Source organism: Emys orbicularis, chromosome 19 (genome assembly GCF_028017835.1).
Source record: "Emys orbicularis isolate rEmyOrb1 chromosome 19, rEmyOrb1.hap1, whole genome shotgun sequence".
NCBI lineage: Eukaryota > Metazoa > Chordata > Testudines > Emydidae > Emys > Emys orbicularis.
In genome coordinates, this window is record NC_088701.1 from 20,876,027 (window position 1) to 20,888,377 (window position 12,351).

At 46.4% G+C, this 12,351-nt stretch overlaps 1 protein-coding gene across 1 annotated transcript in view; it reads left to right on the plus strand.

Annotated features, from left to right (window-relative positions):
* Positions 1-12,351, plus strand: part of TFCP2 (transcription factor CP2) — a 39,172-nt gene that overhangs the window by 18,511 nt on the left and 8,310 nt on the right. Inside the window, exons 2-8 of the mRNA XM_065419309.1 lie at positions 2,261-2,412; positions 3,402-3,478; positions 4,290-4,395; positions 5,281-5,387; positions 6,307-6,459; positions 10,547-10,657; positions 11,337-11,425. Of these exons, the coding sequence (XP_065275381.1) occupies positions 2,261-2,412; positions 3,402-3,478; positions 4,290-4,395; positions 5,281-5,387; positions 6,307-6,459; positions 10,547-10,657; positions 11,337-11,425 (795 nt within the window). The remainder of the gene's footprint in view (positions 1-2,260; positions 2,413-3,401; positions 3,479-4,289; positions 4,396-5,280; positions 5,388-6,306; positions 6,460-10,546; positions 10,658-11,336; positions 11,426-12,351) is intronic.

Sequence of the window (12,351 nt, forward strand, 5' to 3'; positions counted from 1 at the left end):
ATTGAACTCACAACCCTGGGTTTAGCAGGCCAATGCTCAAACCATTGAGCTATCCCTCCCCCCATTGTTTAGTGCTCCCAGTAGATGTAGATTGGGGCCTTGTGCTAGGCGCTGCACAAACCCAGACGAAGGCGTGGTCCCTGCTCCAAGGAGCACATTCTAGGGGTTGTATTCATGTTACCATAGCTCTTGTTGGCTGTTCCGTTGTTTGAACATAGCAGTAATGGGTCTGAATTTGAAAGGGATTGACTTTACTCGGGTCTCCCAATGAGGGACAGGTTAGGTGTCAGCAGCCCAAGGGGCAGAGAGGGATCAGAAGCCGGGCCCTGAGGGAAAGGCAAGGTGAATCATCCCTGCCTCTCCCATCCCTCCCACCCCTGTCAGATGGAGACAGCTATCAGTATGCACAGAGCTGAACATAGAAGCAAGAATTTATCTAACTTTTTGAGCTAATGGAAGGGCAAAGTTGATGCTGGAGCTATGACGTAGGTCGCTTCCTTGAAGGTTAATGGTTTGCTATAGGACGTGCCTTTTGCATGCATGTTATATGTTTTAAAATAAAAAATCAGGATGGATAAAAAAAATCAGTTATTTAAAAAAAAATCTTTTTAAAGTTTAAATACACTTTTTTTCTTTTTAAAAGTAAACCTATTTAAAATTGAAATTGGCAAGCTGTATTCAAGCCTTAAATGTACTACAGTCTATTAATTATTCAAATTATATTCAAGCAGTACGTGTTTGGTGCTGAAGGTTTGAAGTTTCACTGACCTGGTGGCAGTTTGAGTGCTAAACCAGCTGTAGGCAGCAGTGGCCTCTTCTGCAGGTACAGAGAGAGTATTTTCTTCCCTTCAGATTATTCAGCTAGTTCAGTTCAATGACTAGTTTATTTTTGGTTGAGAAGCCAACTGGGAGTTGAAAAAACAGGGAAACTTGTTTTCCTCTTCCAATCTATGAATAGAAACAAGATGTGAAAGGATGAGATCTACTAGTTCTAAGATCTTAAAAGACATAGTGATTGGAAACAATTCAGTTCACTAACTACAGATAGTACTTATTTTGTTTAATAAATCAGTTTGTTTTAAATGCAAAACATATTTTGATAAAACGTTTTCTTGCCTATCCAGCACATTTAAAGTAGTCTTATTTAATTAATAAAAACAAGTTTAGAGTTCAGTTAAAAATGCTCCAAAACAAAATTTTAATTTCCATTTAAATGCAGCTAGACACTAATCATCTGGTAAATTAGAAATGCACCATTCACAGTTTTCTAATGCAATAAAAATGTAAAAACTTCAAAATTTAAATTAAAGGTATGTTACGCTACACAGGTGCTTAATAAATGTGTATAGATTGTGTTATTTTTCTGGCTAGCAAAAAGTACCAAATATAGTGTGAAGGCTATATTTAGTTGCAAATCAATACAGTGTAATGGTTACCAACCAATGAGAATCAGTTTGTCTTTAGGAAAGTTATTAAAAAGTACAAATGCAAAACAAGATTAAAATGGGTTTAAATCAAGGTTTCCTGGTTGCTGATTTTGAATCATGATTGGAATCTGTGATTTAAATCAGCCCAACCTGATATACACGTGTGTATATATATGTACATAGTTCTTGTTTTAAACGGGTCAGCACAAAGTGACCTTTCAAGGAGCAGCATGCTGAGGCATTACCAGTGATTGCTTCCTCAAAGCTCATGCAAGCTCAGTGTTACCAAATTAGCTGCACCGTGGCTTATAAAACAAACCAGTCACTAGAAGCTGGTGCGATCGGAGACCCAGTTTGGGCTGTGGATAGCTGCTTGGGGGTGGATGTTGCGGTTTTGGAGGTGGTTACCTATGGCTCCAGAGGGTCAAGGGGGGTGATTGATCATTTTGCAGTATGACATTAATGTCTTTGTTCACTTACCCATCTTCCCAACTTGGAGATTATGCACTGCAATGTTGCTTGTGTGCCATGGGGTATAAAGGTAGTAAAATAGGCCTGCTGTTAAAGAGGATGTCTCTGCGTTTAAGCCACAAACTGATGATGTTTGAAGCAGGGAATGATCGTATTTAGAAGTGCAGGGAGGATGATAAAAAAATCTTGCAAGAATCAGTCTTTGGGTGCTGTTCGGAATTGCTTGCTTTAGGCCCTTTTTGTGCAGCCTGAAGATGGGTGTTAGATGGGGGGGGGGGAGAGGCATGAGGAGTGAAATATTAAAATGACATCTCTGTGCAGTCGGAGCCGAAACCAACCTGATTGACAAATCTCTGTTGCAGTGATGTTCTAGCCCTGCCCATATTCAAACAGGAAGAATCAAGTTTGCCTCCCGACAACGAAAACAAGATCCTGCCTTTTCAATACGTTCTGTGTGCAGCCACATCCCCTGCAGTGAAACTCCATGACGAAACACTCACCTATCTCAATCAAGGTGAGGCTTTTCTGTGCTGCTGGAGGGCAGCTACATGGGTCACATATATTTATTTGAATGTTTACCCTTCAAATGTAAATCATCTTTGTACTAAACCCCAAGCTGCTTCGAGGCTCCCAGCCTTTTCACCTCACTTCGCTCTACCCCAGCAGGTGTGGGATTAGCTGGTTTCCCCAAGGTTCCACCAGAACCAAAAGTCCTAAGGAAAATTGAGCCATCTAAACCCCACAGCCTGATTGGCAGAGAACCTACTGCTAACCTTTGCAGTTCTTAGACCAAGGCTAGCATAGGACCGGTTAGTGTCTATAGCAACAGGTACACTACATCTTACAGGCATTATAGACAATCTTCGTAGCCTAAAGCAGATTGTGCTACAAATGCGTCTCCTGATCCTACTTCCTACCTCAGGAGCATACCCCTTTCTCCTTACTAGGACTTTGCTCACCTGGCTGCCAGCACATGTTCTTGTGACTGGCTGTAAGAGGAAGTAAGTTAGAGCAAGCATATTATTGGGCATACACTAGGAAATTCTTTAGCGCGTGTATTCTCTTGGAGGAGTGAGTGAGATTCTGTGGCCTGCAATGTGCAGGTGGTCAGACCAGGTGATCATGATGGTCCCTTCTGACCTTACAGTCTGAGTCTATAAATTCCAGTCACCTCCATAGGTGGGATTTTGGAAAGATCAGGATAGCTGCCGGTAACCCAATTAAGCCAACATGTAATGGGTTTCTTCTCATATTCTTAGTTTGCAAGTAGATGAGCTTTGTTAGTTGGGCAATTCCTAAAAAGCTCCATCTTGGTTCACAAGGAAGGACAGGAGCTAACATCTCAACAGGTCCCTCTCCCTTGGCCAGTGTTCATCCACTCCCTGATCAGCATATCACTTACACTTCTCGCCACTTCTGTCGCTCTTGTATTAGATGGCAAATTAAATGCCAAAGAAGAGCAAAACCCATGTGCAGCTAACAGTCGTTAGGCCTCTTTCCTAGGTCAGTCGTATGAGATCCGGATGCTGGATAACAGGAAAATCGGGGAGCTGCCTGAGATAAATGGGAAACTGGTAAAAGTAAGTGAGCGAGAATGCGAATGTCCTTTTTATACAGCCATCCTCACACAGGGCGCCCTGCCAGCACAGCAGAACATCCGGCAGTCTGCACGGAAAGGTCCTCTGGGCATAGGGATTAATAGGTGCTTTCAGGCACTCAATGCCACCAACCTGCACAAGGTGCTCCCCAGCAGGTGTGCGCTTAGCTGGTCTCCCCAGGGCTCCACCAGAACCAAAAGCCCTACGGAAAATCGAGCCAGCTAGACTCCACTCCCCCCTTGGCAGAGAATCTGCTGTTAATGCTTGAGGATCTCAGGCCCAGGCTAAGATACAACAGTCTAGTGCCAAGAAAAGAAAATGTGGCGGTTACACACCCCTCCTGAGGGGTATAGAGGTGAAGGACAACTTTGCATTGTACAACAGTACCCCCTTTTCCCCACAGCTAATGCTTCACCTCATTCCATCTTTGGATGGATCTTTGGACCATTCCCCACAAACACCCTGATAGGGAAGAGCTGGGATAAGAGGAAATGCTGACTTGGCGGCTTGTCACTCACTCCACAGGGCCTAGTTTAACTCTTTGTTTTGCCCCTTCAGTTTCTGTGGATGGCTCTAGGTCTCCCATAGTCTCCCTCCCTGCTCTTTCACTGAGCTGGTGACGCAGGGAAACCCCCACTGCCTGAGGGATGTTGAGCTGCTTAGTGGTGGTTGCAGGACCGGACACACGGTGCTTTGAGCTGGGGGTTGGACTAGATGCTTTGAGCAGGGGGTTGGACTAGATGACCTCCTGAGGTCCCTTCCAACCCTGATATTCTATGATTGTTCCCTCTAGAGTATATTTCGAGTGGTGTTTCATGACCGGCGGCTGCAATATACAGAGCATCAGCAGCTTGAGGGCTGGAGGTGGAACAGGCCTGGGGACAGGATATTGGATATAGGTGAGTGTCTGCAGTAGCCTGGATAGGGCATGGAGAACAGATTTGCATGTAGTTTGTCTTAACTGATGCAATTCCCACTGATCCAAACAGCTTCTGTGCTCTCAGGTAACCCAAGAATTATTTTTATAGGCAAGAAGAGGGAATAATAATGCTTTGCTGCTCATAAAATAGAGGGTAAATGATTGCGTTTAGTACTGACTCATGACTTTAGCTGGCAGTTCTGTTTTGAATACGACCTCCCCGCCCTTAGCCCTTCCGGAAAAAAAGCGACTAACTCATCATTGTAGATATTAAAGGGTGTAAAAACATTCAGTATCCCTTGTTCCATGTCCCCTGGGCAACAGAACTCTTCACACTACTGTAAGACACATCTTCACCTAGCTGTGGCCTCCATATTGCTCTCTGTCTCCCTTGCCAGCACTACGTGGCAGTCTAGGAGGCTGGAAGTGGGGAAGCTTGCACAGCATCTGCCTGAACTATGTGGAGCTCTGGCCAACCTCCTCGGTCCCTTGATTTCTTGCACACTGAACTGCCTCAAGAAATTCACTCCGCTCTGGTTCCTGCAGGGCAAGTGAAATAGAGACGATGCCTCTGTCTCTGTACCTGTGCTCATATATCCAGAGGGTCAGGGACACGTATAAAATATATGGAGATATACCTATCTCATAACACTTCAGGGTCCCTTCCAGTTCTATCGAGTCCAGCCCCCTGCCTTCACTAGCAGGACCAAGTACTGATTTTTGCCCCAGATCCCTAAGTGGTGGCCCCCTCAAGGATTGAACTCACAACCCTGGGTTTAGCAGGCCAATGCTCAAACCACTGAGCTATCCCTCCCCCACTTTCTGCCTCGTGCTTGCCCTCCAAGTGTGTCTTCTGCTTCCACAGATATCCCGATGTCTGTGGGTATAATTGACCCCAGGGCAAATCCAACACAACTAAATACAGTGGAGTTTCTCTGGGATCCTTCAAAGAGGACTTCAGTGTTCATCCAGGTAAGACCGGAGTTGCCGGGAACATCCAGCTCCTGCTGCTCCTTTGCAGCAACCCAGGGAAAGGGGAGAAGCTGTCCTAGGAAAAGGGGCTCTTTCCTGGGTCAATACTCAGGGTACCCGGATCGGCGGGTAGTGATCGATCTATCGGTCGGGTGGCATTGTCTGCCGGGTGGCATTGTCTTGTTACCGTATGAAATAGGAAGTGCCTCTGACTAGCTATAAAACAGTGAAATGACCCATGCATTTGGGCCAACTTGTCAAGGGTATTTAGGCACCTAGTGGGACTTTTGAAAGCACGTAAGCTAGCTAGTTGCCCAATTCCTATTGAAATTGATAGGACTCGAGTGCCTAACTTGCTTAGGCAGCAAAGAGTCCTGTGGCACCTTATAGACTAACAGACGTATACGTCTGTTAGTCTATAAGGTGCCACAGGACTCTTAGTCTGGATCTGTAAAAGCAGCAAACACGGCTACCCCTTTGATACTTAACTTGCTTAGCCACTTTGAAAATTCCACTGGGTGCCTAAATATCTTTGAAAATCTGGTCCTTTGGGCCTAGAAGGAATAAACTGGAAAAAGTGTGGGTGGGGTTTGCAAACTGCTTTGTTTTAATGACCTTGGGGCGTCATTTGTAACAATAGTAGGTTGGAAATCTTGTAGGCAGAAAGTGAATTACACCCCCCACACACACATACTTCTGCTGGTGTCTCTTTAATTCCTTAATGTTCATGCTATCCGATGCATTTCCATCTCAGCCCGGCAGTGCACGCATCTCACTGGGATGGTGCCCAGGAGCATGTGTCCAGCTGAGTGTGAGACTTCAGGGGCAACATTTTGCCTTGAATGTTAACCGGGCATGTTCATGTTCCGCAAAGTTAGAGCTCTACTAATGATGCCCCTCCTTGGGTGACTCTTTTCAGGTGCACTGTATCAGCACGGAGTTCACCATGAGGAAACATGGCGGCGAAAAGGGAGTGCCCTTCCGAGTCCAGATCGACACCTTTAAAGAGAACGAGAATGGGGAGTACACTGAGCACTTGCATTCTGCCAGCTGCCAGATTAAAGTCTTCAAGGTACCATGTGCGCTGTGGGCACATCCTGCTAAAGAACTAGAACCAGACACAAACGCCCCCCATGTGAAACAGTTGGGGTCTGCTCCCCAATTGACTCTGCTGCCTCAATGAACTGCAGGGACAGGGCCTTGCCTTTGTATGCCACAGAAGTAGCTCCTTGCCTGTCATGACTGGCACTCTATAAATACACCTCTACCCTGATATGCGGTAAAGCAGTGCTCTGGGGGGGGCTGCGCACTCCAGCGGATCAAAGCAAGTTCGATATAACGCGGTAAGATTTTTTGGCTCCTGAGGACAGCGTTCTAAGGGGGTAGAGGTGTACCTTTTATATAGGCAGCAAAACTCATAGGCTGGGAGTAACGTAATGTCATCCAGGTGGATTTTGCCTGTGCTCTCCTAGGGCTCCATATCTTGGCCTTGGGCAGTTTTCTCTCTTTTAGCTTCTAGTTATTGTGGGATAGGTGCTTTTAAAATAAAAGTCATAAATCTAGTCCCTCTCTAGCCCCTGGGTTAGTGCAGGCATGAGTGAAATGTGTGAATGTAATACGAGTTAAGGGTCGGATCAGAGGCTTAATGTCAACATAAGCCCTGGGTGTGACGATCTGATCTGTCCTTAGCTTTTGTGGGTGGTGGTAAGAGGAGTAGGTAAAACATCAGAGCCTAGGGATAGCCCTAGAGGAAAGGCTGCTTGCCAGCAGAACTGCTTGGGTCTGGAATAGATGGCCTATGGCACCCCCAGGATGTTTGGGACAAGTGACACCGTCTTAGCGAATCTTCACTCCCCCATAATAATGTAAAACCCCAGACAACTTCCCTGGCTCCTCTCCAGCTCCAAAGGGAAGCCCAGCACAGAGAGCTGTCAGAATAGCTTGGTCTAGTGGCTAGGGTGTTGCACCAAAGACAGGAGAACAGAGGTTCTGAGCCCAACCCTGCCACTAACTTGCTGTGTGCTTTTAAGTAAGTCACTTCTCCTCTCTGTGCTTGTTTCTCCTCCTACCTCTTGTCTGTTTAGATTGTGAGCTCTTCAGGGCAGGGCCTGTTTCTTAGGCTACGTGTACACTACAGCCTGTGTTTGCAAAACGTATGTCTCTCAGCGGTGTGAATATTCCAACCTCCTGAGCAACATACGTTACACCAACATAAGCTTTTGTTGCACAGCGCTATGTCAGCGAGAGACACTCATAAGCATATAGCTTATGCCACTCACGGAGGTGGGTTTTTTTTAATGCTGACCGGACAGCTCCCTCCCAGCGGCATAGCACGTCTTCACCACACGCATGCACTATACGTATAGACGTGGCCTATGCTTTGGTACAACGCCCAGCACAATGGGACCTTGATCTCTGTTGGGTCTTCTGGGTGCTACTTTAGTACAAATAAATAAAGTAAATGTAACCCCTAGCATCCTGAGCTGTGATATGACAGCCTATAGGCCAGCTCGCTCTCAAGAGCAGGATTGCAAAGCTGTTGACTCTGAACTTCTGCATAGCTTCTGTTTCTAACACCGGGAAACATGGTAACAGATGCAAAAAATACCAAATTCCCTTTGAAACCAGAGGAAGAACCACTCAGCTATTCAGAAGTAAAGTCCTGCTTACCAGGCTTCAAGCCGGTACATGTTAGGACAGAGGCATAAACCCTTTGCAGAAGGGTTGGCTGGTAGGTAGGTTTGGGGACATCTCCATCTAGAGTCACAATGATTCATGATCTTCATGCACTTGATGCACGCACTCTTACTGCCTGTGTGAAAAGGCTTCTAGCTGTTTATCCTACAAGCAATCTTTATATGCTCTGTTTGGGTTGCTGGTGGAAGTAGCTGCTCCCATTTTGAAGTGTAAATAACCCTTCCCTCTCAAGAGCTGATGGGTGACTGAGATCACAGGAAACTCTTTTGAACTCCACCAGTGGTTGAGAGCTTGGCAGGGATTCCTGACTACATGGAATCAGGTTGATCTGCTCACTAGATACAGCCACTGCACCTGTCGCACAAGCACTGTTGGGGCTGCAGATAACATCAGTGCCTGGGGTAAATTGGTGTGCGATCCTTTCACTGCAGGAGATTCTCAGGACATTCTTACCCACAGGGGTAATATCAATTGTAGGACAGTGGGAGTAGAAGATGAGTGTGGCTGTGTTTTGAAAGTGGCTTGTGAGGGCTTTTATCAGGTCTTTCCCCGTGTGGAGTTTGGGTCGTCTTCCCAAACCTTTGCAGAGACGCCTGACGCAGACCCAGACTGAAATATGGGGCAGAGCAGGGACGCAGGTTCTGTTTCAAAGCAGCTGATATCCTCTTTAAAGGGCCTCGTTGCTCTCGTCGCTGTTTCTAAGCCAGGGAGGGGAAGCTACTCTGCAGGCTTAACACTTGGGCAGGAAAGAAACTCCAGCTCTGCATTTCAGATCCGCAGTTTTGAGGGAAAGCATGGCACTCCATTGATGCTATGCCTGCGTTAAGGAATCTGGTACCATTGTAATTACATCGTCCGGCCAGGTCTACACTACAGACTTATATCAGTATAACTATGTCGCTCAGGGGTAGCAACATACTTCTACCAACATAACCCCCGGTCTAGAGAGCGTTATGTTGACGGGACATAGCTACCGCCTCTCGTGGAGGTGGATTAACTCTGCCGACAGGAGAAGCTCTCCTGCTGGCTTAGGAGCATCTTCACTTAAGTGCTTTTAAGCGTAGACCTGCCCTTTGTGTAGACCTGCAGCAGGGTTTACACCTGTGCAGCTTACTCTTGCAGTCTACATTAGGGGTTTGCCTCAGTGCAACTATATTGGTGTCGTTGGGCCAGAACAAATTTCTCTAATGCAGAAACGGCCTGAGAGCCATAGTCCTGGGAAGCCCATTAAAGAACCTCCAAAGTGTCTTCAGAATCCTGAACGGGAATTCCAGCCTTCATTTGCACACAGCTTGAGCTATGTTGTCTAACAACTTACACTGAGCTGTGAAAGGGTGTGTGGGGGTTTGCGTGCATGCTGCTAACCTGTTTACGCAGATGAAAATCTAGCAAGGAATTTCACAAAGTGCGGGAGGTGCAATAAAACGAGTTATTTGAAGGATTAAAGCAAACATGGAAAAAGAGATGAACTGAAACACTCTGTGAAATGTTGCAGGGAAGAGCTTTGTAGCCAAAAGAACTTGGTGACCCTTTCAGTTCACTGCTGATACTGTGCTTATACCAGCACCCCTACGAAATACTGGAGTGTTTGGAAAAAGTACTCTGGCTGTTAGCATGAAGAACCCAATTCTCCAGCTCCCTTCCCTGATCATTGTCAGCTAGTCTATGCCAAGAAGCCAGCACAGAATTATTCTCTATAATAATTGCAAGTCTAGCTTTAAATCTCTCCAGAGGTGAGGTAGAAGGGAATTGGGGAATCTTACTAGTCTCCTAAAGCAATAGGTGAAGCCCTAAATCGTAATCCTTAGCTCTTTAGTGCTTTTCATCAGGTCTTAGCACACTTTACAAAGGAGGTCAGTTCCATTATCCCATTTTATAGATGGGGGAAACTGAGGTATAGGGCGGTGAAGTGACTTGCCCAATGTCACCCAGCAGGCCAGTGGCAGAGCTCGGAATAAAATCTAGGTGGTCTGATTCACCATCCAGGGCTCTTTCCCTTATGCTGCAACAGACTTAAACCAGAACAGATCTGCAGCCACACCCACCCATGTCTTTGCCCTGTTAGAGCTCATTGGCATGGCATAGCATCCTGGTCTGTGCCTAATTCCTTTCTGAAAGATTTTTTTCACTTTCTAGTTCAGATGTTTTGAAATCTGTCCTGGGGGAGGGCAGATCGGGTTAGTAGGGAGAACAGCTAGTAATATGAAGATCTGTCACAGAGAGCGCATTATTCTCTGCCCATACCTGCCGGGCTACCTTCCCCTAAGGCAGCAGTTTGGAATCTGTCCCCCAACTCAATAACTTGAAAGGTTCCCCAGCTCTCTGTCAGCTTTTCTATTCTGTTCTAGTCTCCGTCTGTCTCTTTGTGCAGCCAGTGTGAATCTAGCTCTCTTCCTGCATTTGGCTAACTCCCTTCCAAGATGCCAGGCATTTGTGATCTAACAAAAATGTTGGACTTCCAGCCCAAAGGAGCAGATCGAAAACAGAAGACGGACAGAGAGAAAATGGAGAAGCGAACTCCTCATGAGAAGGAGAAATACCAGCCTTCCTATGAGACCACAATACTCACGGAGGTAAGACATCTTGGAGGTGCATTTGGCTACTGGAATCTGTGTCTTAGCAAATCAGCTTGGTTGGGGGTGACAATGTCATTCCACCTCCTCCACCGCCAGGCCTAATTGAAGGGTCATTAAACTGTTAAGCTAGGTGGTGGGTGTGATAAATAGCTAGATAGGGTGAGAATTGTTAGCCTATCAATGAGAGGCAGCTATCTCATTCTTTGGACCGCCGTGCTAAACTGACTCTCTATCCCTTGGGAAGTAGAACAGTTTGAGTATTTGATCTGGTTAGAGTAAATTCTGGGGTACTCCTCAATTTCTAAATTCAGTAACAGGCTGCTTGATGTGTGTGCACGCTCTGCAGCTGGCACAGTGGGAGGCTATTAAGCAAACACACACAATGCCCAGGAGATGTGACTCCAATCCAAGAGCTCACTGTTTTGAATATTCTAGTTTGAAGACGGCCCAGTGTTTCACAGGGTCTGTACTACCCCTGTAAATTGTAATGGAGCAGTAAACCAGCTCTTTAGCAGTTTTCTGCAAAAGCAGGTTTACTCTGTAGTCTACATTAAACGGAGCAGGTAACAATTTTGCCCTAGTTCATAGAAGCCAGCTTAAAGCTAAATCTAGAGAAACCAGTTTGTAAAAGGTGAAAACAATCCTGGGGATCTCACTATTGGGTTTTCATTTTTAGTGTTCTCCGTGGCCAGAGATCACTTACGTCAACAATGCACCATCTCCTGGCTTTAACAGCTCCCACAGCAGCTTTTCCATTGGTGAGGGGTAAGTGTGGGCAGTGAGAACTGCTTGAATCATAGAATCGAATATCGGGGTTGGAAGGGACCTCAGCAGGAGCGCCGCCAGCTTTTCTGCCACCCTAGGCGGCGGAAGGTCCCGCCCTGAAATGCCACCCCCCCCCCCCCCAGGCAGCGGAAGGTCCCACTGTCAAAATACTGCCGCAGTCGCCGCCCCCCCAAATTGTAGCACCCTAGGCGACCGCCTAAGTCGCCTAATGGGTTGCGCTGGCCCTGGACCTCAGGAGGTCATCTAGTCCAATCCCCTGCTCAAAGCAGGACCAATCCCCTGACAGATTTTTGCCCTAAATGGCCCCCTCAAGGATTGAACTGACAACCCTGGGTTTAGCAGGCCAATGCTCAAACCACTGAGCTATCCCTCCCCCCTTGGCTGGCTGTCATCCTCTTCTGACTTCCCTGAGGGATGGAAACATTTGAATTGTCTGGTGACCTTACCCTAAATGATTTCCTAGCATTTTAGAACCAGCAGCTGGAGCATCCTATTTAAAAAGCGCTAATGGCAGCAAATTGGCAGCTCCTGGAGATCTAGACAGTTGCTCATTCTGATCACTAACATGTACAGCAAACTTTGCCCCTGAAATGAGAACTGAATGTGCATTTGTGTAGCTGTTCTGTCTGTGTTCAGCCATCAGCCTTCCCCTGGCATATCAATTCACTCATAGTGCCGTTCGTTGTTCTGCGGGGTATTTCATTTCCCTGGCAATGATATTGACATGGTCACGTTGCTACTTGCAACCAGTCATGCCTACAGGTTTCTGAGCCCACTTTCTAGAACACACTGTGTGCCGGTCATTGCGTATCATGATTCGCAATAGAATATGTGACACCTTTTGTCAGTGTATTATAGAGGCATCAGACTGGGAGGTGGGGAAGAGCAGATTCCAACCACGTTTT